This window comes from Mchenga conophoros, linkage group LG6 (genome assembly GCF_057382185.1).
Source record: "Mchenga conophoros isolate Kocher_MC1m ecotype Shallow Benthic linkage group LG6, M_conophoros_male_GT1.1, whole genome shotgun sequence".
NCBI classification, from domain to species: Eukaryota; Metazoa; Chordata; class Actinopteri; order Cichliformes; family Cichlidae; genus Mchenga; species Mchenga conophoros.
In genome coordinates this window covers 26407684-26434840 of record NC_140531.1, presented here as the reverse complement: position 1 = coordinate 26434840, position 27157 = coordinate 26407684, and the positions used below count along the sequence as shown (strand labels likewise).

General features: G+C 40.8%; 1 protein-coding gene across 1 annotated transcript; it reads right to left on the bottom strand.

The window, feature by feature from the left end:
* Positions 1-11062: 11062 nt before the first annotated feature.
* On the bottom strand, positions 11063-22274 carry LOC146572741 (ATP-sensitive inward rectifier potassium channel 12-like). The gene is made up of 3 exons (XM_085277109.1): positions 22028-22274; positions 13690-13868; positions 11063-13164 (listed from the first exon to the last, which is right to left on the bottom strand). The coding sequence occupies exons 2-3, from the start codon at positions 13779-13781 to the stop codon at positions 11565-11567; spliced, it is 1692 nt and encodes a 563-aa protein (XP_085133235.1). The 5' UTR covers positions 13782-13868; positions 22028-22274; the 3' UTR covers positions 11063-11564.
* Between the last annotated feature and the right edge of the window lie 4883 nt (positions 22275-27157).

Below are 27157 nucleotides of genomic sequence, written 5' to 3'. Positions count from 1 at the left end.
TGTCGACCATATGAACACGAAACTCTGTTTGCCGTACATACATGTTTTATTCTTACACGTTATGTCTGCTTCTCATTGTTTCTTTGGAGTTCTATTAAAATTAGTATGATGTCGAGATAAGGCTTAAGTTGAGCAAAAGTAAAGAAGATTAGGATCAAATGGACCCAGGCGAACTCAAAACTCAGGTATCTTTTAATCTCAGAGGTTTTCATCAGTCAGCGTCTCTAAGGACAAGCGAGAACTTTTAGCTGCACACTACAGCACTTTGTTTTGGGCCGTGATTCTGTTTACAACAATGTGTGAAAGCACAAGGAAAGAAATCACAAGGGCACATCATTTTAAAAACCTTTAAAAGAAAACCTTCATACACTCAAGCCTATTTAACCTGGTAAATAAAGGTTAAATAGCATTTATGACCAATAAAGTGTCATATGTGTTGAAGAAGAACCAGTGCTATTGAAGCCAAATCAGTGCATATTAAAGAAAAAAGGACATTAAATGTCAAATAGACAGTCTCCTTAAGAAAATACAAAAAAACTTGGAAGACTAAAACAAATTTCCTTTTTTTTTTTTACATGAAAAAAAATCAAAGCAACTTTTTATCCCTTCCTGCTCTGGATTAGGGTGATTTCAGTGTTCACATACTCAGAATTGCATTCAATATGAAAAAGCTTGAGGTCCTCTTTGACTGAAAACAACGGGATAGACCTTTGTTTGTGTTTATCTATGAAATCCTCATGGGAGAGTCTTCCTATTGCTACACTGAAGACTCTTCGACTCTTCAGTTTCTATGCTTTGACCACCTGGAAGTAAAAAAAATTACACTAAAAATGAGTTTCTGTAACTCAGTTTGAATAAATGAAACCATTACGATTCTATCTGTTTTACTTGAGATGCGTCTCATATTTTGATCTTGTTCTTTAATTCATTTCATTTATATATTGTGTCGTTGTTTAAAGTGTAAATTTTACTGTTTTTGTGGATTTTAAACGATCGTCATGGTTGGGACTGAGAGCTAGCCCTGATTTGTTTTAATTTAAACATTCAATGAATTAATCCAGACCTGCCTGTCTCTTCAAAATCACTCAAAAAAAAAAAAAAGACAAAAAAAGTGGAGCACAACAATCAGCCACTGTTAAACCAGAACACATTATTAAATGTACCTCATAATTTCTGATTTTTTTATTCCCCTTCCAGCTCCGACACTTTCTGCTCAAGTTTTGATGACTGTAAAAAAGAAGACAACTCGGATGTATGCTATCATTTGTGTGTTAATTGATCTTAAACCACAAATAAAGCAATAATTTTTATGAAAACAAGAACATCTGTGTTTTCATTAAAAAAAAAACAAACTTTTGAAATGCCATCAGGGACAATAACTCAAATATAGATTTTATGACAACTTGTATGAGAAAGAGAGAGAGGTAGAGAGAGAGACAGGGAAAAAAACAGGAGAGAAAGCGGCATCCACTTTCCAATCATGAGCTCCTCTCAGAACATTTAATTACTGTGTGTGAACGAAGGAGAAAGAAGGAAAATGCCTGAGGGTCGGAGCAAAAGATGACTACATGAAAGAGTCTGTTGTTGTCTGAGCAGAGGAAAGGAGATAAAAGGCAACAAGACAGAAAGATGGATGGGATATTTAGTTGCAGAGGGTGAGAAATATGGTGATTTTTTATTTATTCCTCACGTCTGTCATTTTTTACTTCTTTCTTCCACTCTTCTTTTAAAAGCTTGAATTTTTCCACAGTTTAACAATACCAGAGGACTCTGTGAACGTATGTCACAAAGACTGCAGATAGCAGAGAAATTTACACTGGTCAGAAACCTCTGAGCACACGAGTAGGATGTGTAAAAGCCTGGAAAACAGCCTGACGCACAGACAGCGGGGCAAGTGGGAGATGTACAGATATCAGAAAATCTGGGATTGCCTGCAAAAAAATGGACAAGATATTTAGATTAGGAAGTGAAGCAGCACTCATCTAGTTTGACATTTTGGAAAGCTCACTTATTCACTTTTCTTCCGGGAATTAAATTAGAAGAGACATACCTCTCTTATATATTTGTCCTTTCAGAATCAGAGTGCACAAAGGAGCCAGTTAGCTCAGAAAGAGTGTAGACAGGAGGAAACTGCCAGCCTAGCCCTGTCCAAAGTAGTTTAAAATTCACATGTAGTAGTTAAGAACAAATTGTGGGATAATCTCAGAGATTTCACAGTTTAGATTTGAAGTAAACCCAACATGTGGTGTTGCAACAGAAATGCAGGATACACATAGACAGACTGACAGACAGAAGATGCAGGAGACAGACAGAAGCATCCAGAAGATGTTTGCCCTGTGGTGCTTCCAGCCTGGTTCAGTCAGGCCTCCCCTGCTGGCCTGAGCTGCACACAATGCTCCTCTGTCCCCGCAGCGAGCTGCTTCACAGCTCAACAACGGACAACAGCTCATTATGGAATCAAAGATCCCCCCAGCCACGGCTCCCGGTGCCTGAATACTGTCCCCCGCTGAGGGCACACACTGTCACCAGCTCCGTCGCACAGCCTGAGGCCGCAAACAGCCAGTGAGGCCGGAGAGGGCATGCAGATATGCAGGGTGTCATGCACATGAAAGCACACGCACACACTCACACGCTTAACCTAGACGAAGAGGAACACACACCACCTTATTAGACAGGATCCTAGTCAGCCATTAGCAGCCTTAACAAAGGTCACGCAGGTCACCCAGCTGCTCTCCCTCACGGACACTGATGACAGGGGATGTGACGATACGGATAATTAACCGACATCAGAAAACAGGCTGATAGACAGACAGGGTGACAGCAGGGAGAGAGGAGGACTGCAAAGAGGGGAAATATCTCGTTAGAACGACAGGAGAGAGCATCGGTTTTCACCTGAAGGACTCTGAAAGCATAAGAAGGAAATAAAAAGAGCAGGAGGGGGGAAGTAGAGCACTAATTATTTATTGAGCTACTCGATGGCAAGAAGTCCCCATACAGCAAAAACAGGAAGAACAACAAAACCCTGTTTAATTAAGCTTTCACTGAGATGCCGTGACCTTGCTCTATGCTTTAAAGTCCATTACTACTTTTGTGTATTTAGCAGCTACCTAGATTCACACTTTTAACAGCATCTCCCGAAATAGAAAGACTGCGAGTCTGCTCCAAGGATGGTCAACTCAACAACAACTACTTCATTTTTTAAAGCTTGATTTGGATTCAGATTTGCAGATAGATAAATTATAATGTGTGAGGTCATGTGCGGAATTTGCAAGGTCAGATGTTAGCATATTTGCAACAAAAAGTTGCTCTTTATTAACAAATGGCCTGCATTTGTATAGCGCTTTTCTAGTCCATAGGACCCCAAAGCGCTTCACACTACATTCAGTCATTCACCCACACTGGCGATAGCAAGCTACATTGTAGCCACAGCTGCCCTGGGGCGCACTGACAGAGGCGAGGCTGCCGGACACAGGCGCCACCGGGCCCTCTGACCACCACCAGTAGGCAAACATGGGGTTAGTATCTTGCCCAAGGATATTTGGCATGCAGCCAGGATGCAGCCTGGGATCGAACCACCGACCTTCTGATTAGTGGCTGACCTGCTCTGCCACCTGAGCTACAGCCACCCAACAACTGTTATCTACACTTTTATTTAGTAAACACTTCAAATCAAATCAAATCAAATTCAAATTTTATTTGTCACACACACACAACCATACACAGTATGACATGGGGGTGAAATGCTTGTAGCTGTACAATGCCCGACCATTAAATGACAGAAGAAAAGTTTTACAATATTTACAATTTACTACAAAAATTTACAAATTAACTTAGGAATTTACAGTAAAGAATGTGCAAATAGCAGAAGAGATTATAAAGATAAGGATTATAAATTATAGGAATTATAGGATTATAGGAAATGTGTGGTGGTGCGTGTGGTGACGTGTGTGAGAGTCCAGTCTTATAGTGACGTGTTTGGGAGAGTCCAGTCCTACACCTGGTTCAGGCCCCGAATAGCCTGGGGGAAGAAGCTCCTCCTCATTCTCTCTGTTTTGGCCTTAAGGGAGCGGAAGCGCTTCCCAGACCTCAACAGTGAGAAGAGTCCATTGTTGGGATGGGAGAGGTCCATCATAATCTTCCTAGCTTTGGACTTGCACCGCTTGGTGTAGATGGACAGCAGGTCAGGGAGCTCTGATTGAATGATGCGTTCTGCTTGCGTATTGTATAAAAGCACAGCTGTCACACTGAGGTCTTGTTGCAGCGTGTACAGGAAATATGATTAAAGCAACTTAAAAGTGATCTGGACTTGTGAGTTTTCCTTTAAGACAGGCTACACCTTACAACAGAAAGTGTGACCTTGGTCATGACCGAAACCCTGAGAGTATATGTGCCCACCTTCTCTGTTGTTAAATGGGATTATTTGGCCTGATTCAATGATAGGGAATCCTTTTTACTTTGGTGGCAGGTTGAACGTCTCTAGAAAATTTCTGTCTGTGCTTTCTTTTTTCTTTGTCCGTGAACTCCTCTTAGACCATGAGGAGTTGAGCATTATAATTATATATTTATAATTTATATCTACAAAAATTGGTTACAGGTTGCCTGGCAACCAACAAGAATGTGATAAAATGACCTATCTTTTTTTTAACCTTTTAGAACCTAAAGCAGCTTATTAGGAAACTGCTGTTGTTTTAATTTCATGACAATAACATCTCCTTTATATCCACAAAAACTGAAACGTACATGCCTGGCGACCACCTAGCAACAGGCTGAAATGACCCATTTTTAGCATATAAACAACAGCTACCATCCCCTCTTTTTTCTCAATGTGGTTAAGTACTGTTAAGTATAGCAGTTTGCCGACAGCACAAACAGGCGTGGGCACTTACTAGTGTTCATAAGACATAAGCGCTTCCAACAAGTAGTCTTCACTTTAAAATCTTAATATTTTGCTGGAGAATTCTCAGATTTTAGCACCTTTTCCGATGAGAAAAAGCACATATTGGGTCTAATAAGTTTTAGTGGCAAGTTGGCTACCCATGACAGAAATCAGGGAAATCTAAACTGAAAATCCCAAGATGTTTCCCACATTTCTACCCAGCTGATCCTCTTCAGGGCCTTATGTCTTTCATATGACTCCTTGGAAACGTTGTGAACCTCAGATTTTAAGCCACTGTGCTAAATTATTCCTGTGAGTGATCACCCTTTAGAAAAACCACCTGTTTACTCCAAGGGTTTTAATCACATTTTAATAAACATCATGATAATAACAGTGTAGTAATATTACAGCTCTTTCCTCATGGTATCACTGTTCAATGTCGCAGTTCAGCCACACGATGGAGCCTGCAACCAAGGAAATTCCTACAGATTTACTTCAGTTTCTCTTGATGTTTTAAATGCTCTTTATATATTTTGCTTTGTTTTTCTACTTCTGTTTCTTTATGTCTTTATTCTTTATTTCAAAGTATCCTTTCATTCCAGTCTACGATTTGTCAGGCTGAAATCTGACCTTTTCTCTGTGACTCTGTGAAACAAAAACACAACCAGATTAAAAATATTGCATGTGGGCCACTGCAAAGTGCTCATCCTTGTCCAAATGTAGGTCTTGTAGGTGAGATTGATGGAGGGTTCGCCCTTCATATCACGACTGAATTAGCCTGCCTGTGAACCCAAGGGGCAAAGCTGCATCTAAGTCCCCATCAAGAGCACACGACGACGTTTTTGCAGAAGTGATGGTATTTGGTACTCACAGTGGTTGCTGTTCCTGAATCTGGTTGTTCCATTTTGCAATCTCATTTTAATCTTCTCATTTGGATTTTATTTCAAAAATAAATCTTATTGTTACTTAACATATGTCCACAGGACTCCCCAAATCGTAATACTGCTTTTTGAGAATTGTTTTTGTTCATTTATTTTGTTAAAAAATAAATACAAACCACTCTGCAGCCTCTCCAGTCTGCGTGAACCAGTTTAACTATGTATTAGAAATTCTGTTTTCTCACTGGAAGAAGGCTATTAATTATCTGCTGCCTGTCATTAATAATGCATTGTGATGGTGACCAAATTTTAATCTTAGCAATTGGTTGATTAGTGCTGAAATTCACATTAAAGACTAATGCTGTTGATCTTATCATGTGAGAATATAACTTTGAGAAGTCATCTCTTTATCTAAGTCTATAACATATATATCTAAATTATTATCTCCCATGTCTAAACTAATTTGTAATGTTAAAACAAGTTTATGTAACGTTAGGCTGACATGTCTTAGCAAAAACTGTAAACAAGGTTCTGTTTTTTTCTGGCTAGTGACATCATGATATACCTGTAGGAGTTAGGTCTGTGGAATCACATGGTTTTTGATGGGTGCAACATGGAGTGGAGTATAATGAGAGCAACTTAATATATTTGTTGTATAATTTCTTTGTTTAAGTAAAAATTTTAGAAGAATGTATGGGACTCAGAAGATTTATTCCTTTGTGTCATACTGAAAGCAGAGCACAGGCCTGCTCAGTAGGCCTCAACTCTTCCACCTCCAGTGCCTCACTACCGATCCCAATATCGATCATGGCTCAAGAGTTGGGAGTTCGCCTTGTAATCGGAAGGTTGCCGGTTCGAGCCCCGGCTTGGACAGTCTCGGTTGTTGTGTCCTTGGGCAAGACACTTCACCTGTTGCCTACTGGTGGTGGTCAGAGGGCCCGGTAGCGCCAGTGTCCGGCAGCCTTGCCTCTGTCAGTGCGGCCCAGGGCGGCTGTGGCTACAATGGCTCCACATCACCAATGAGTGGATGACTGGATATGTAAAGCGCTTTGGGGTCCTTAGGGACTAGTAAAGCGCTATATAAATACAGGCCATTTACAATATTGTCAACAAACATCATAGTCCACAAAGACCCCTGCCTGACCTCATTGGCCACTATCAAAAAGAAGGGGCTCAAAGCAGATTCCTGATGTAATCCCACCCTCACCTTCACTTCTACTGCACACCTCACCGCTGTCTCACAGTCCACGTCCTACACCACCACACGTCTCTGCCACTCCTTTTGCTTCCTTATGCTAAGATCACATCTGCAGTGCGTTTTCTTGACGTGAAGCCATACCTTTGCTCACTGATGCTCGTCTCTCTCCTTAACCTAGCTTCTTGGTTAGGCTCATGAGGGCTATCCCTCTGTAGTTTCCACAGCCCCCACACCACCTTATCAGTGTATCAGTACACTTCTTCATTCTTTAGGCATCCTGTAGGCATCTGGGTGGCTGTAGCTCAGGTGGCAGAGCAGGTCAGCCACTAATGTGAAGGTCAGTGGTTCGATCCCAGGCTGCCTCCTGGCTGCATGCCAAATATCCTTGGGCAAGATACTAACCCCATGTTTGCCTACTGGTGGTGGTCAGAGGGCCCGGTGGCGCCAGTGTCCGGCAGCCTCGCCTCTGTCAGTGCGCCCCAGGGCAGCTGTGGCTACAATGTAGCTTGCTATCGCCAGTGTGTGAATGTGTGTGTGAATGGGTGAATGACTGAATGTAGTGTGAAGCGCTTTGGGGTCCTTAGGGACTAGAAAAGTGCTGTACAAATGCAGGCCATTTACCAGTTACCATCCTCTCACTCTCCAGGATTGTTTCAAACAATCTGCTCAAAAGGTCTGCTGCTCTCTCCCCTAGACATCTCCATACCTGCACAGGTACAGTGGGGCAAAAAAGTATTTAGTCAGCCACCGATTGTGCAAGTTCCCCCACCTAAAATGATGACAGAGGTCAGTAATTTGTACCAGAGGTACACTTCAACTGTGAGAGACAGAACGTGGAAAAATAAAATCCATGAATCCACATGGTAGGATTTGTAAAGAATTTATTCGTAAATCAGGGTGGAAAATAAGTATTTGGTCAATAACAAAAATACAACTCAATACTTTGTAACATAACCTTTGTTGGCAATAACAGAGGTCAAACGTTTACTATAGGTCTTTACCAGGTTTGCACACACAGTAGCTGGTATTTTGGCCCATTCCTCCATGCAGATCTTCTCGAGAGCAGTGATGTTTTGGGGCTGTCGCCGAGCAACACGGACTTTCAACTCCCGCCACAGAGTTTCTATGGGGTTGAGGTCTGGAGACTGGCTAGGCCACTCCAGGACTTTCAAATGCTTCTTACGGAGGCTCTCCTTTGTTGCCCGGGCGGTGTGTTTTGGATCATTGTCATGTTGGAAGACCCAGCCTCGTTTCATCTTCAAAGTTCTCACTGATGGAAGGAGGTTTTGGCTCAAAATCTCACGATACATGGCCCCATTCATTCTGTCCTTAACACGGATCAGTCGTCCTGTCCCCTTGGCAGAAAAACAGCCCCATAGCATGATGTTTCCACCCCCATGCTTCACAGTAGGTATGGTGTTCTTGGGATGCAACTCGGTATTCTTCTTCCTCCAAACACGACGAGTTGAGTTTATACCAAAAAGTTCTACTTTGGTTTCATCTGACCACATGACATTCTCCCAATCCTCTGCTGTATCATCCATGTGCTCTCTGGCAAACTTCAGACGGGCCTGGACATGCACTGGCTTCAGCAGCGGAACACGTCTGGCACTGCGGGATTTGATTCCCTGCCGTTGTAGTGTGTTACTGATGGTGAGCTTTGTTACTTTGGTCCCAGCTCTCTGCAGGTCATTCACCAGGTTCCCCCGTGTGGTTCTGGGATCTTTGCTCACCGTTCTCATGATCATTTTGACCCCACGGGATGAGATCTTGCGTGGAGCCCCAGATCGAGGGAGATTATCAGTGGTCTTGTATGTCTTCCATTTTCTGATGATTGCTCCCACAGTTGATTTTTTCACACCAAGCTGCTTGCCTATTGTAGATTCACTCTTCCCAGTCTGGTGCAGGTCTACAATACTTTTCCTGGTGTCCTTCGAAAGCTCTTTGGTCTTGGCCATGGCGGAGTTTGGAGTCTGACTGTTTGAGGCTGTGGATAGGTGTCTTTTATACAGATGATGAGTTCAAACAGGTGCCATTCATACAGGTAACGAGTGGGGGACAGAAAAGCTTCTTACAGAAGACGTTACAGGTCTGTGAGAGCCAGAGATTTTCCTTGTTTGAGGTGACCAAATACTTATTTTCCACCCTAATTTACGAATAAATTCTTTACAAATCCTACCATGTGAATTCATGGATTTTTTTTTCACATTCTGTCTCTCACAGTTGAAGTGTACCTCTGGTGCAAATTACTGACCTCTGTCATCATTTTAGGTGGGGGAACTTGCACAATCGGTGGCTGACTAAATACTTTTTTGCCCCACTGTATGTGGACGCCAGGTCCTAGGAGGTTAATGTAAGTTTAGTTTATAGCAACAATGAAAGAGTGCAACAAATAACCCAGAGCCTTTGTTAGAGCCCTTTTCATAGACTGTATATAAAAGATGGACGCAGGCACTGCAAATCACCAGCTTATTAAGCCCCTATAAAGTTGTTTTGAGGGTTCAAATATAGAGACTGAACCTTTCTTCCTTTTTTTTGCACTAGGCTTTAAACATGCTTCAGTTTTTAGTAGTTTGAAGTGGTTTTAAAATTTTTTTTAGAAACTCCTCATTTGTATTCTCTCATAGAAAAGCACCTGTAACATCACTAGGGATGGGTATTGATAAGATTTTAACGATTCCGATTCCATTTTCGATTCTGTTTAACGATTCGATTCTCTTATCAATTCTTTTTTAAAAAAAAAGGAGAACACTAAGGTCGATTAGCTTAGAACTGTGTTTTATATCTTCTCTTTGAACAAGATAGAAATTTAGGAGTAACATGGCCTTACAAACCCAACAGTGAGATCTTAAGAGATCCAGCCTACGGCTCTTCAATGGGGTGTCACAGGGTCCCCAGGAAAAAAATGTATATGTAAAATAATAAAATAAATATTCTCCTGTAGCAATAACAAAGTTTAACATAAATTATTCTGTAGCAATTACACAAGAATATCCAGTAATGTCCCTGCCTACAATTAAACACATTCACTTACCAAAGTGAAATCGGGGGCATCTTCTGTGGCAAATGGGTGCAAGCCTTTGACCACAAACTTAGACACTGCTGGGTGACATTCGTCTATCCTGGCCTGAAAGGAGACGCTACCGGTAGACTGCAGCGAGAACTGCCAGCATCTGAGCCAGCCAGACTCTGTCTCTCTCATCATGGTTATTTAAATGCAACGCACAGTAATAGCAGGTTTTGTAATAAGGTAAATCGCGCTAACATAATATGCAATGCTAATTGATTAGTTACCTGCAGTATTAACGGGAGAGGACGTGGAAACGCTACCGCTGCTGCTGGGTTGAGCTTCGCTAGTCCGGAGCGGATCAAAAACACGACATTCGTTGAAAGCAATCGCGTGTTTTTTGAGCAAATGCTTTTGCATATTCGTAGTGTTTCCTCCCTTTGATGAAATCTCTACTTTGCAAGTATTGCACGTTGCCCTGTTGTCATCCTTTCTCATAAAGTGTAACCAAACTTTTGAGCGTTTGTGCCGCTCAGGCGCCGTGTTTCCTACTGGGTAAAAGACGCTACTCAACGTGATGACGTCATTCGGGGCGACTGGAATCGATAAGGGAATCGTTTTTAAAAGTGGCAAACGATTCCAAGGAATTGAAACAGTGGGAACCGGTTCTCAACAAGAACCGGTTTTCGATACCCATCCCTAAACATCACAACACATAATAAGGCTAAAAGTATGTCGTAATTGGACTGATCAAAGTGGTAAATGACACGAAAGCTGTAAAATTATTTGAAAATGTGAAATAATTTCGAGACTGACGAGAGGCAGTTCCAGTCATAACAGTACATACTGCTGTTTATTAGGTGGTTTTGTTCATAGAAAACATAACACAGTTGCAAAGTGTTTGTGTTTGTTGAAAAAAAGTAAGAGTAAAGTGCTTGTTCATCGTGTGCACAGGTTTGAATTGTATAGTGTGGTTCTGGATTTCATCTGTGCTTTGTTAGCGCTAAAGAATATACAGTGATGAACTTCGAAAGAAAAGAGAGAGAGAAGTGCTTACTTATCAGATGTGAAATGCAGCAGAATTCAGGCAAGAAGACAGAAGATGAAAATGCAGAAGTAATTTATTTTTACACAAAGAAAGCAAGTGTGTTAAAGTTTGAAGCATTTGCGTCATGCTTAATTTTTTTTAATCCTGTAGCTATCTGCATATGATGTCAACTCATTATAAAGTTAAAATAAAACTATATCATATTTACAAAAACAAAAATGAATGGAAATCAATAACAGAAAGCTTAGTTGCGCCTAAAACACAGGTCACACAGAAACAGACAAGTAAGCAATTGAACGTTCAGGGTAACTCATGATTGAAGACAATTACCTCGTCACCGTGTTTAAAAGCAGGTGAGCTGTGCGGTTCGACAGATGTTGATGTTACACTGAAAGTGTGCATTATCTGAAACCATGTGAACTAAAAGTTGTGTGTATTTTCGCAAGACGTGTGTGCTTTATTGCGTTCACTGTCTTTTATTTTTTACAAGAGTTCAATACTTTGGTTGGGTGCACGCAAAGAGAGGAAATAAATGGAAGAGCAGTCATTACCAGTGATTAAACTCCTGACTCTCTGCTGATGTATAAAGGTAGAGCAGGCTGTAGCCTGTCAAGGCTGATCTGATTTTCTGTGTCCAGAACACATAACATCTCCACTCTCTGCTCTTCCACAAATGTCTCCTTGAAACCTAAATCGCCCAGCTGCTCCTTTGGATCTTTCTCATCCTCATCATCCCCACAGCACAAAGCTACCTCATTCTCGTAGCAGAAAGCACTGGGAGAGTGTGAGCCCAGTAGGCGATGACTCGCCCTCGGAGCAAACGGTGAGGGGGACTGAGAGCAGCTCGAGCTGGAGGATGAGGAGTGCCCCCTGTGACCCATCATCTGGTTCAGTTCCCTGGCACTGCAAATAGGTGTAGATGGCACTTCATAGGTCTTATGGAAGCGGGAATAGTCCACATGGTAGCGATCACCCTTCTCAAACACCACAGGCTCAAAGCGGTGACCCCAAAGGATCTCCTTAGCCAAGTAGGAGCTGCGAGCCTGAGTGGTCATAGCTGTCGCCTCCACCATGCCCTCCAGGATGACCACAATCTCAAAGTCCTCCTTCTGCAAGTCATTGCGGTTCAGGTTATACAGAGGACTGTTCTTGTTGATCTCGTGGACCACCACCAGCGGCGACACCAGAAACAGCCGATCCAGTCCGTCATCATAGCCGACATCGATGTCCGTTTGCTCCAAGGGGAGGTATTCGCCCTCTGCAGTCACATAGGGCTTTATGAGCTGAGCACGGACGTGGGCCTCTACAATGTGGCTTTTGCGCATGTTCCCCAGCCGCCACATGAGGCACAGCTTCCCGTCTCGCAGAGCGATGACAGCATGATGCGAGAACAGCAAGGTCTGCGCCCGCTTTTTGGGCCGCACCATCTTTGCCATGATGGTCCCTATCATGAAGGAGTCAATAATGCAGCCCACAATGGACTGCACCACAACGGTCACCACTGCAAACGGACACTCTTCGGTGACACACCGGAAACCGTATCCAATGGTGGTCTGGGTCTCTATGGAGAAGAGGAATGCCCCAATGAAACCCTGGATGTGGAGAATACATGGCTGCCACTCGGTTTTTCCTTCCTCTGCGCTACTTCGAGCATCTCCGTCCTTATCAGGGATGCGAATGTCAAAGTCTCCATGAGCGTATGCCACTCCCCAGAAGATCAGGCCAAACAGCAGCCAAGACAGAAGGAAGGTGGTGGTGAAGATGAGCAGGAGGTAGCGCCAGCGTATGTCCACACAAGTGGTGAAGATGTCAGCCAGGTATCGTCGTGGTTTATCCTCCATGTTGTTGAAAACCACGTTGCACTGGCCGTTTTTCTTCACAAAGCGACTGCGCACACGCCCGATGCCCAGATCCAGGCCCAGGCGGCATGAAGGTGAAGCTCGGCAGCTGTTGTGGACAATCGGATCATTTGTCACCCTCAGAGACAGAGCCCCTCTTCCGTCATCGCTTCCGGGACACTCTCCTCCTCCCCCTCCTCCTTCCTCACCTCGCATGCAGGTCCCGGATAGCGTTTGCTGGCTCAGAGGACTGTGTCCGTTGTGGAGGCCCAGGCTGGAGATCTTCAGGGCATCTTCATCTGTGGAAACGATGCTGTATCTGGAAGAAAAATGAAGGAAAAAAAAAGAAAAAAAAACGAGTCTAAATAAATTCTTAATTAGTAGTTTATGGAGACTAAAATGAAAACTGCTGTTTTAGATTTTATCATCCACCTGTATCAACAGTATGAATGGTTGCATCAAGCTAACTTTGACTGATAATGACTGATTACATTTGTTCGAACAAATATGAATAAACCCACATGACACAGACAGGAATTAAAAAACTCTCTCATGTGTCCAGAAAACTAGTATAAAAGCAGATATAAATACAGGCTGTATCAACTTTAATCTATATTCTGCAGCCGTACTAATCCTTGCATCATTAAGCCTGTAATTCAATTTTTTAAAACTTGGAGTAAAGCTGTGCATCTGTTTCAATCTAACGCTTTGATTTTGTGGTTTACTTTTAATATATCTGTGTTTAAAAGGCTACTAATGAATGGACATACTTTGCCAAATTGAAAGGAAGAAATGTTCTAAAAGCTGCATCCACTGACATAGTTTCAGTCCCATTACCTCTTACCTGTTGACCCGCACCGCTCCCATGGCACCGGTGATCATCAGGCTGTATCTGCGGGGGCAGTAATGTAGGTTGGGGCGGGTAGTTCCAACCATTAACGTACTGTTGCTGAACAGGGAGGCAGTATGAGCTCAGGTGTGACTTGCGTTTGTTATCAGCACTGTGCTCTCTTGGTGCATTTTCTGTGAATGTAGAGGACAAAGAGGAGCCGTGCTGAAGTTTTTTAGAATATGAGAATACATCAAAATTTGAGCACAGATCACAGCATATAAAACGCAACAACTTATGGAGGGGAAACTGAACATAGCTCATTCCTGGGAATTCCTAGGAATATGATAGCCCCCGAGGGTCCAGGAATTAACCATCTTCAGTTTCCCCTCCATCATTTCCATCGTTATATATAGATATATAAAAGGCACTGATGTACAACACCTACACATCATACAACACATCAATAAATCCATAATTAATGATCCAATGATATTATTCACACGATTATGATTCCCACTGCCCCTTCCCATGTCATTCCATCACATTATAAAAAATTCTGTCAGCAGTAAAATGGACAGTCCTGTCTTCTTCAGTAACATTCATGAACATTATTGCCAGCTCTAATGCAGCTTATTCAGTTGTTTTACTGTAAACCTTCTGCACCATTCCTCTGGCAAATCTAGAGGATTGCTGCATTACATTTTAATGCACCAATTTAAATTCCTGAGAATTTCTTTAACACTGAACATTCGGATAATTTTCACCTGTCTGTTTATCACTCGCAGTCTACATTATCACTCACTGGACACTTTATTAGGTACACCTGCATAGTTGGTCATTAAACAATGAACCAATCTCCAGCATCTTCAGTTCACAGCCAAATCCATGCCACGAAGAATAAGGGCAGATCCGGAGTCAAGTGAATATACATTCATTCACCACACAAATATGTTCTGATGTGATAAAATAAAGATTGAAAAAGCAGCAACATAAAAAATAACAATTTCGCTAGTTTAGACTTTTTAATGGAGAATAACAACCTAAAGCAATCTCAAAGACACTGAAGATAGTACGACTGATTCTCACTGGACCGTGAATATTTGTAATAAAGTAATGACATCTCGTCAAATGGGGGCTAACACACAAACAGAAGACAAGAATCTCCCACAGCCCACCATCCATAGTTCCATAAAAAAGGTCAAAAATTCACAATCAAAAATCCCTCACAAACTTTGGCCTTTCCTAATGCATGGAGCAGACCAGACAGTTTTGTATAATGACAGCACATTGATTAGGTCCTTGCTAGTGATTAGCCTTAGGGACCTTCAGGCCAAACCAGGGGTGGAAAACCTGACAGGCTGTGGAAGGGACAAAGGTTTTAAGAGATGAATCAGTGGTAATCTACTGTTAGAGGAACAATTGATTTGCTGTTTTGGCCTGATGACAGGGTTATGTCAGCAAACCGGGAACCAGGATGAACAAAAACCACAGGGTTGCATAACCAGTAGAGGGCCAGTCACACGCAACACAACAGGCCGTTAGTGGTTTATGTTTTATTGTACATGAATCACTTTGGCTGATGTGAATTAGGCCTGCATTAATGAAAGAGCAGAAATGGATTGTCTTGGGAAAACTTTTGACAACTGTAGTTTAAAAGCCTCCGTTCGATATCGCCGTTACGTCAATAACAAGCACATGCCCCGCTACACATTTTAACACACATGAGCACACACACGCAAGCAGATTTTGATGGGATTGGATGTCGTGTAATGAACCCTTGTATGCAACGGTTCCACGCTCGTGTTACACAAAGGACAGATGTTATGAACTGGCTGCTCAGTGGCTGGATAAAGGATGATCTTCTATTGGATAATCCCAATAGGGCAGACGATTACATCATCTTAACTCTCACAGCTGGAGGAGGGAACCTTTACTTATGGAGTTCTTAAAGACGTCAGGCAGTATGCCATGCCACATGGGTCAGACCCGTGTGAGTGTCAACGAGTTCATTTGTTGGCTAAGGCGAGCACGACACAGTTCACAGACTGGTCTGTTTGGCCTGCATTTATAATGGGAAAATTACTCTTTCTTGTTGCCCTGACTTATTGTAGATTTGTTATATTTTGACTAAATTTTGTTTAGAATTGTCAGCAGAAACATGTCGTTAATAACGCTATTATATTTGCTTCTTTAGGCTTTGCAGTTTTACATGAATGCTGTTTTGTTTCGCTTCTCAAGATAAAGTTTGTTTTGTTTTTGATGATTTACAGTTTTTCCAAATATCAATAATTTCATCTTAAATTGACTAGTATTGACATTCACACACACACACCCAATGCCATACTGACATGATAACTTCACACAAATGCTGTTGATTTGTTGTTCATCTCTCATTCCAACACATCACAGAGGTGCTCTGTTGGTTTGAGCGGGCCATTTAAGTAAAGGGAACTCATTGCCATTTTCAAGAAACCAGTTTGAGGTGATTTAAACTTTGCGACATGGTGCGTTATCCTGCTGGAAGCAGCCAACAGAATGACATGGTCAGCAAAAATACTTAGGTAAGCTTTGCCATTTAAACGATGCTAAGTTTGTACTAAGACGCCTAAAGTGTCCCAGATATTCCCCCCACACCATTACACCACTGATAGCAGCCTGAGCTACTGATGCAAGGCGAGACACAGCTATGCTGTTGACACCAAATTCTGACCTGCAATCTAAATTAAGACTCATTGGACGAGGCAACATTTTTCCAGACTTCTTCAGGTTTCATTTATTTTGTGTTCAGAGATGCTCTTCTGCATACCTTGATTTTAATGACTGTTATTTAACTTACTACCTTTCTTTCAGCTCAAAGCAGCCTGGCCATTCTCCTCTGACATCTGACATCAGCATAGCATTTTCAACCAGAGAACTGCCGCTCGCCAGATATTTTCTCTTTTTTGAAACCAATGCTGTTCTCTCTTTTGAACAGCAGCCACAACCATACCATGCTGAACCTCTGCAGGACAGCTAGATCGTGTCTGCATACCCAAATGCAAGGACTTGCTGCCATGTATTTGGATGATTAGACATTTGGATTGAACAGGGACATGTAGTTAAATTATCTGTGAGTGCATATACCCTTGTGCTTTTCACATTTAAGCGAGCACTCAGAATGCTTTTAACTCCACGCCACATTCATGAAGCACGTTATTCTATACGTTTAAGGATATTTCTTACTTTCATGCACACATTTACTCCGATGGATACATCAGGACTAATCTGGGGTTCAACATCTTGCCCAAGGACACCTTGAAAAACAAATTCACCCTTTCCACCTCCCTTATATTAGTGCTTCAGCCACATTCACAAAATCCATTTATTACTTCTGTTTTCTTGATTAAACTGAACTGCCTATCCTTAGTGGTTAAAGATTGTTTCTTTTTTATTACAATGGTGGAAATTAAAATTATAAGTTTATTATGCTTTATTTCGTTTGTTTTTAAGTTTTAGTCAATGTCAGAAATAAAGAAGATTTTAGGTTTTAAAGAGCGGACAACACTACTCAAAAATATAAATAAATAACTAAAAATCAATTTACAACAAGGTTTGAAGATATGAATGGGCATGGATATAATAAAACAAAAAAAAGATAACTCTCAAACTATTAGCCCCCCAACAAAACTTTTTTTTTGTAGTTGTAGTTAAGCCTTTGAAGCCATGTTGGCTGATCTGTTCGCTCACAGTGTCCAAAATAAGGGAAATACCTTGCAGTATTTATAGTACAGCACAGCACAGCAGTATAGTGTTGTTGCCATGGTGATCATCATTTTGACAAAGCCATAGACACATCTTTCAGTGAACGCAGTTGAATACAGTTCAATGTATTTAATGATTATAGAAGTAGTGGTTTCACAAAACCAAGTTCACCTTCTAGGAGTGCAGGCGAAACTCCTGATGCTTCAGAAAATGCTGTCACTTTATTGGGCTGTTAGAAAAATATTCTGCTCTATGACAATAAAAACATAAAAGAACATTACAAGTTTCATAAAACAAGCTTTGTTCTTACTAAAACACGAACAAAACAGCTATGGAAGTAAACATCATGAAATACAGGCCCATTTTTGTTTCCACCAGTTACGAAATGAGTAAAAATAAAATAAGGTAGTTTGAACAACCCCTTTACTTTAAATACGAGCCTTTACCATCATGTAACACATGTTAAATTGCATCCATCAGCTACGAATATGAAACACTTCCTGTGTGGTGTCTCTTTAGGCTGCCTAAATGTGACACAAACTACTTAAAATTCCTTCCAGCTTTAGTCAAAATGCTGAACTGTGGTGCTAAAACCTAAACCACATGTACATAAAATATACAGCATGTACATGTGGATTCAAATAATCCTAGCAACTTGAAATTCACTGCAATTCTTCGCTGAATTAATGTCTCCTTAAGGTATGTCCACATATCACTTCTCATGTATCGCTTTGAACCTGACCGTTTGTCACTAATGGACATTCAAGGCCCCTGTTGCCTAGGTAACCGTCTATTACACTGCTATATGTCATTCAGTGGTTTGCGTCCCCTCGAAGTTGAGAAAAGTTTACCACAGACCTGCTCACTACCTTTTCCTGTGTCCTCTAAGTAAAACAACGGACTGTAGCGCGATGTCACTTTTGGATATTTGTACTTTCTCTTCTATTTTCTTATTCCTCATCATTAGTCAGTTACTGTTTTTTATGCATGCTGGTTCCTTTTCCCCAGCTGACAGTAGTCCAGGGAGAGAGCTACAGTAATTGATGATCATAGTTAGTGTATTAGCTGTCGCCATAGGAACATCTCTCCTCTCAAAGGGACTGACTTGCTGTGCCCTGTGTGTTTGTGTGTGATGATGATTTATCCTGTGAGACAGGACGAGATAAACTGACAGAGAGGAGAGAGCCATCCACAGAATCGCACCGAAACTCAACAGGGATACAGCACAGTGCATGACAGTGCATGACAAAGCTCTACAAGATTAATATTATTATTAAATACTGTGTCCCTCTGAGAGGGATGCTCATGCATGACGTAGCTCTTATTCAACTACGTCAGCCAAGCCAAACTTTCATATTCCAACATAATAATCCCATGCAGAGGAGAGGATGGAGGAAGCCCTCTTCAAATAACAGATTACTACTTCCCTTAATCCCTCGATTCAAACAACAATACGAAAGGTGGATGGCAGTAGCTTTATGACCTGGCTTAAGCCCTTTTGTGTAATCTGATCATGTAATCTGACATCTGATCATATGAGAAGAGGGGAATGAGAAAAAAGAAACACACAGATAAAGAAATAGGGAAAGAAACAAAGAAATAAAGGTTTACAGGTGCAAGGTCACTTGAGGTGGCCAAAGAGTGGGAAAAAATACAGATTAAGATGAAGAGATTATAACATCAGAGGATGTTACTATAAAGTGTAATGCCATTTGCATAAAATTAGAAGATTTACACACACACACACACACACACACACACACACACACACACACACACACACACACACACACACACACACACGTGTATTCTGCACCCTGTTTTTGTATTTCTTCCTTCTGCCTGTGTAAAGGCTTTTTAATAAAGAAATGTGCGAGAGAACTGGCACGCTTTTGGGTGTGACTTTTTTTTTTTGTTGTCCTCTATTTTTCTGTATTTCTGTACAAGATGTTCTTAAGTGAGAAGGACCTACATATCCCTGAGGACAGCACTGGCTCTACACTCTGTCCAAGTTAAAAAAAATAGGATCTTGATCACTCAGCAGACCTGACCCCACACACACACACACACACACACACACACACACACACACACACACACACACACACACACACACACACACACACACGAAATAAGCAGTGACTAGGTGAAACTGTTGAAAAGGTTTAGTCTTAACAAAAGAATTATAGTCTTCTACATATACAAGCCAGTGGTTAAAGTAAGTGCTGGTAACAGCTGCTGGACTAGCATACTGCTGGTATTACATTGCCCAGCACCACTGTATGACCAAATACTGCACTTTCTACTTCACACAATTTATTGTAAAGATAATAAAAAATAATCAACAGCTCCAACACTAAAGTGATCAACAGCAATGAATCATTAATTATGATCCAATAAGAATATATATGTGATTTTGAAATGTGTAACATAACGAGTATGTTTGCTTTATTTAATTAAAATATTTTTGTTTGTATAACTTTTTGTGCACTATTAAGCGATTGAAGTACACTGCAGAAAGTTCCATAAAAATTCTGTATTATGAACCATCTTAAAGAGAAGGAATTTTCTGAATACAATTTTTCTGAATGTTTTTTTGTATTTTTAACCAGACCTTGAATTTGATTATTTACAGAGATGCAACCTTAATAAATAGATCATGTGCCATCAGAAGATTATTAGGGTATTCTCCTTTTTCTTACTTTTGTTTTTGTTTTTTGTTTTTGTTTTTTAAACATATAGGAATATAACTTTTACTTAAATAAAAATGTACATACTTTTTTTTTTTACACTTTTAAAACAATTGCTGTGTCCAACACATACAAAAATAAAAACATCAACAGGACATGCAACATCAAACATCAACAGGCTGTGCATGAAGCAGAGAATCTTGCCCAGTTTTTCTACACTGACTTTTAAATCTCATTAAGTATTTGGATTTCCTGTGCTGCACCCCTGCCCCTGTTCCTCGTGGACCCGTGTGTCACCCCAATTGCAAAACCCTGGAAACGTCCCTGCGCTTACCAGACTCATGGCTTCATGGACCTCACAATAATGAACACAGGCAAATCAGCTCAAGTAAATGGAAAAAAAAAGGGAAGAATGGTTTCCTTTCTAAGGATGCAGCTGCTGTGATAGTTGGTGGATGGTTGTTCAGTGTCGTGATTTTCACTGTTCAATTTGGAGAATGAACAATGAACAGTCTGTCTGTAAATTTTAATTACACACAGTGGTGGAATCTAATCTTTATTTTTAAACTTCTGTTCTTTTCAGTTTCTGCTTCAATTTTGTACATTTCAGAAAAAATATTACTCTTCTCACTTCACTTTTACTTCCCTTTAGAGTGCATTAGATAAACATACTGGTTTATATGACCTCACACCTGTATTTTTGCTCTGTAATAGAGATGTGGATGAAGCCAAACTCTAGTCATTAATCTTGAGACCTTTGACTTGACAGGAAAACAAAAACTGGCAACTGGACTTTGATTTTATTACCACCGACTTCTGACTTCACTTGAACATTTGCCTTTGATTGTGGGGCGATCGTGGCTCAAGAGTTGGGAGTTCGCCTTGTAATCGGAAGGTTGCCGGTTCGAGCCCCAGCCCCAGCTTGGACAGTCTCGGTCGTTGTGTCCTTGGGCAAGACACTTCACCCGTTGCCTACTGGTGGTGGTCAGAGGGCCCGGTGGCGCCAGTGTCCGGCAGCCTCGCCTCTGTCAGTGCGCCCCAGGGTGGCTGTGGCTACAATGTAGCTTGCCATCACCAGTGTGTGAATGTGTGTGTGAATGGGTGGATGACTGGATATGTAAAGCGCTTTGGGGTCCTTAGGGACTAGTAAAGCGCTATATAAAATACAGGCCATTTACCATTTGATTGACTTGATATCCTGCTGATAATGAACAGGGACTGAAACTCAAGGGAATGGATTTTGCTGGTATTTGAGTGACAACTGAACTATGGCATCAGCACTTTCAATATTAAAAACATTAAAACATTTAAAACATATAAGATTAAGTTTCCATCTCTGCTCCATCCATCCCTGCAGGAGAAGGTCTAACAAGCCGATCAATGGGTCACACAGTGCACACAAAAGTTATGACGGGGCAGTTTTCAAACAAAGCTGCAGCTATGACGTGTGTCCGTTTCATTGAGGCCACAGGAGCTGTCCAGTGCTGAAAATCAATCCAAAGCCTGCAGGAATAATTGACAGCTGGGAGGTGGAGGAGGGTGGTGAGAGCGGAATACTATCCTAACCTTGAAAATGATGTAGTCCTTTGAAATCTTTTCCTCTATCTGTTTGCCCTGCCCACATTTATTACAGTTGACTTATTCAGTAGCGTCAGGGTTTCGTTTAAGTATTGATTACATTTTCTCGGTAGTTAATTAGTTAGTTAGAACAGGGAAAAAAGAAGTGCAGCAGAGCCTACGAAGGTGGCAGCTCCTTATAATGCACTTTTAAAGAGATCTAGACTTGGGTGAGGAAAGGAAATACGCTGGGCTAAAAGCTTACATGTCATTGTTCCATCATTATAAACTTAAAACACTTCTTATGACTAAGACCTTCCCTGTGGGGGAACAAACATAAAGATGGAGCTTTAAACACTCACCTTTGTGTTATTGCAGACTGAATTAGTAGTTTCATCCTCCAAAAAAAAAAAAGAAACTTGAGTGGATTTACAGTCTCTGCCGCTCTCCCCTCTTTTTCTTCCTTGCTTCCCTTTAATAGAGAAACACCTATGTCATGAATACGCTCCAAGAGTTGTCTTGCACAAACTTGCACATGCCTCCATCCTGAGCTTGGGCTTGTTGCTCCATAGTAGCTGATGAGAGCTGCTCCAGCCTGGTGGTTGTGCATCTGCCCTGATCCCTGCTAGCGTGAGTGTGTGGGAGAGAGGGAGGGAGGGAGAGCGAGAGAGAGAGAGAGAGAGAGAGAGAGCTCTGATTATGATCCTATTTATATGTGCTATTGTTTTCCCCAGAGAGTGGAGATGTGGACTGTATAATTTAGACTTTAGCCCACTCAGGCAGATACTGAGACTCGCATCCAAAAAAAAAAAAAAAAAAGAAAACAAAAGATAAACACCAGTGAAGACTTTTGTAATCCTGACAAAATCCTGTAGAAATAGAAGAAGTGTCTGTGAAGCATTTTAGTGTGTGTTTATATGGAATAAGGACACAACATGACTTTTCTTGTGTAATATCAAAGCTATTCCTTAAATGCTTCAGTGGAAATTATCCCCACTTTAGATGCATGTTTGGAACATCTACAGTTTCATCTTCTTACTGGGAAAACTGCTAAATTTATTCTGTATGATTACACCGATTTGCCTATTTATTAGGAACACATATCTATGGCTAATACATACGATAACACATACAATCAGTCCTGCTCAGGTTCTGTTTTGACCTGAGTGAAAACAAAAGAAAATAAAATCACAAATTTTATGTGTAATATTGATTCTAATTACAAAAACCTTGTCAGAGATTATTTTGAATTAGGATATTAAGAAGCTCTGGTGTTGCCAGGACACTTTGTCTGCTTGATTGAAAGTATTATTATGCTCAATATGTCTTTCTGGTATGATAACCTGACTGAAAAAAAAGGAAGAGACCGGACAGGATTGTCAGAAGTGCAGAAATATTTATAGGTTCACAGCAAACCTTGATCTGTAATCATCTGTAGCATTGTGCCATTTTCAGGGAAGCCCATTGTTGCTAATCAAGGACACGTCTTTATTCTGATTTTGAATTAATACTCTAGAGGATGGCATTATAGGGTTAATAGCAGAACTGTCATATTACTCTGCATCACATATAACAAAGTGGTGTACATGCAAAGAGGAGACCACGGTATTCTTCAGTTACACTGGTGTGGGTCTCAGTCATCGATCTGGCTATTGAAAAGACAACAAACAAAAAAGACTTGCAGCTTTACTTTGACATATGACATCTGGCTTAGCTGACTTCATGTTAATCAGGTTTCATATTAAAAAGAAAATCCTGCTATGGTTGATGGTAATGTTATGAGTTTTACTGAAATGTATTCATAAATCAGTTTGAGTCTGAAATTTCAATAAAAAGAATCAGAGATTACTAAATTTAATGCAGCTTATGTTGAGGAAAGATAAAGGTGTACTATTTTACTGGATGTGTGAAAATTTTCCTTTTTTTAATGCAGCCATTAGGATTCTCAGCTGCTAGAGCAAGAATAAGAATGCAGGGTACACAGTGGATAGCGCACCTATCACTGGAGGGGGACCAAAGTCTCTGCACAAAACTTTTTGGCCATTAAATCTCTGTGCGTGGACTCTCCATGCTCGCCTCTGCAGATAGCCTCTGTGTCCAGGTTTTGGTTGTGCAGAGTTCTCGTGCTCTTCAAATCAGTGTTGTCACTTCACGCCAGCTTACAGTCAGCAATCGATGCCTCATATTAACACATGTGGATATAAAAAGTCTTCAGTAGTCAACAAAAATATACATAGCAACATGCTGGACGCTCAGCTATTTACAGGCATAGCACACCGACACACAGGATCTGACTGGTTTTGAATCATTTAAAGCTTCTTTAAAGGTAGACAACAAGAGGATACTGTAAATGGCACATGCTTTACAACCAAGTTGACACACAAAACGGATCTCTTCCATTTTTTTTGCAGGATACAAATGGCTTGCACTGTCAACCCTGATGACTGAACAACCAGTCTTTTGACAAGAAGAGTGGTGGAAGAGGGTAATCACTACAAACCTTCCACCGGTTCAGTTCTTGCTCCTCTAAGAACCCACCATAAATTATGTGAGACTAAATAAAATGGAACTTTTGTTGCTGCTCCCAACTCATTTGTATTTTTCATTTGATTAAGTGTTATTCAAGTGAGATTAACATCTGGTTTAACAGGTTACATAACAATGTTTGTGTCAACATCCTGGAAACTTCAACTGAAAATTTGGAAATAAAAATCTAAAGCCTCTAAGTTGCAGATAAATTAAACTCGACACTTAAAAGAAAATTGAGCTGCAGCTATTATGACCACATGATTTTTTTTTAATTTCTCACCAAATTTAAGACAAATCACATTTTGTCCATTCACGCACTTTCACATGCGCGTTTGCATTTGTGTGTGTGGGTGGGGGGGTGGGGGGTATGCTGAATAAACAGAGCACCTGTCTGCCAAAATAATCTCTCCTTCTTTGGTTTCTTATAAGCGTCCATCCCAGAAATAGACAGAACAGGCTGCTACAGTGGCCAAAACCATGTTGTGCTTGTTCTGCACAGATTGAACTATCAATCTGTGTAAATAAATAAAGCATTAATAATAAATCAAAACAAGCAGTGCTTATTGTGCGTTGTCATTCATTTCCAAACGACTGTGCAAGGCCAGCTTTATGGCCTTTTATTTCAGACCTCTTTGAAGTGTTATTGCCAATTAGACACAATTCTTTAGTTTCCATGGAAACCTTATTTTTCCCTTCTTTCTTTTGCACATAAATACACAAACGCGCTCGCCAAATGGTTTATTTTTAAAAACTCCTTACTTTCTAGTCATGAGACAGCAGGTGGGCGTTACATCGCATGAGGAGGTGTTGGGTTGCAGTAAAATAGGACTAAGTAGTGTAGGCACAGAGGTCAGAGGTCAGGGAATCAAGTAAGTGAGTACACAGAGGGACAAAGTGGGCCGACAATAACTCGAAGGAACAGCGTGTGCTGCCTCTAAGAGGTCTGAATGAAACTAAACTTGTTATTACTGTTTTGCCCATTAAAGGCAGGAGTGTGATGATTCACAAAGTTTCACAATCAAAAACAAGGTGGCATTTACACTTGAATGTGGGTTACACATGAAAGCAGTAGAATAATAATCACGTGACAGATCTTTATTGTACACTGTAAAAATTTGTCTGTTAAATTTGCACTGAGAATGGCCAGAATTAATCTAGGAGGCTATACTATACTTAAGTACTCATAAAGCAGTTATTTAATGTATTGCAATTTGTATGATTTTGATTACATTCTGTGTTATGCTTCTGAGTTTCTTCTCTTCTTGCACTAAGGTGTGTTGCATTTCTCCTACCCACTTTAGATGATACTGTTAAGGGAATGTTACTCTACTTACCCATTCAGCCATGAATACACCTGACTAACATTCAAGTGACTGAGTCGGGTCATTTATGGGGTATATTTATTTTCCCCTTTTGTCATTTTTTATTTTTTATTGTCATTGGGGCGATCGTGGTTCAGGGGGTTGGGAAGCTCATCTTGTAACCGGAAGGTTGCCGGTTCGATCCCCAGCTCTGTCTGGCTTGGTCATTGTGTTCCTGGGCAAGATACTTCACCTACTTGTTGGCCAGAGGGGCCGATGGCGCGATATGGCAGCGTCCCAGCTGTCAGTAGCTGTGGCCACAAATTTAGCTTCCCTCCACAAGTGTGTGGATGTGAGAGTGGATGTGAGAGTGAATGAATAGTGGAATTGTAAAGTGCTTTGAGAGTCTTGAAAAGCACTATATAAATGCAATCCATTATTATAAAACGTTTCTTCCTAAATGTTCTCCTCCTAAATTTATTTATAGATTTTTTTTAAAACTTTTGTATTAAGAAAATCCACTCAAAGTAATATATATACGTATATATAGCTTGGTAGCTTTTGCATTATTTTTCTTTCTTTAGAGGACTATGCATTCACAGTATTTAGTGGTTTTCACACTAAATTGTGCATTAAAGGACTTAATTTCTGGTATTTTACAGCAGTTTGTTACAGTGCAAAAGCCTGAAGCTGAAAACAGCCGGAGGATCCTCTTACAGCCATCCTATAAATACCAAATACTGTGTCTAACAGAAAGGCCTGTAATTAGTGAAGGGAAGACTGTCACTGCTGCCAACAGAGCCACCTGTGTATAGATATAGCACCCATATAGGTGGCAGTGGGATATCAATTCATTTTAGTGACATGTTTTGCTGCAGGCAAGTCTCTGTTTCAGACATCACTTTTTCCCTTCAAAAGCACCCACACATTTTCCCACAGCAAACCTAATTGAGAAGGTCAACGATGGAAATTATCACCAAAAGCCCTCAACACCTTTTTAATAACTCATCTCTTTAGTCCTTTTTAAGTTTGATAAGCAGTTGATGGGAGCTATTTTCTGTAGTGCTGTTCGTCTCTGTGGCCCAGCTTGATGACTCCCCCTCAAATGCCACGAGAGCCAATTTACACAGAAGCAGGCGGCTGCCTCATTTCTCACTTTGAGAACTGATCCAGGTCAACATGTTTTTAGAAAAGCAGGCCGGGAGGGTGGGGGACAGGAGGCGGTTGAGGGCGGCCAGGATCGTTCCCAGTGCATGAATACATTTTATAAAAGGAAATTCCAAATAAGATCTGTACACAACGTTGTGATTAATAGCGGAAAAAGGCATTCACACGTCCCTGTTTAGCGTATTTTGTTTTCATCCGACTTCAAAACAAATTTAATGAGACTGAAACAAAAACAAGTACAAATAGAAACAAGTACTCTAAATCTCAGTCTCTCCAGTCTGTGATCTGTGAACTCAGTGGAGTCGAAAAGCTTTTTAGACTCTATTTTATTGTTTATTTCTTTTTCTGTTGGTTTTATTTGACGTGAAGCACTTTGTCTGAATTTGTATAAATTTACTTACTTACAAATGTAAATGTTATGTCAATGTTTCTCAAGCTCACTGTTTGCCCCCTTCCTGATTTCTTAATTTCTTTCCATATTTGTTACACACTAGT

Coding starts and splice junctions, on each gene's coding strand:
- LOC146572741 (XM_085277109.1), bottom strand. CDS start 13,781: ATGGTTGGAACTACCCGCCCCAACCTACATTACTGCCCCCGCAGATAC. Junction 13,165..13,689: donor GGAGCGGTGCGGGTCAACAG/GTAAGAGGTAAT, acceptor TTTTTCTTCCAG/ATACAGCATCGTTTCCACAG.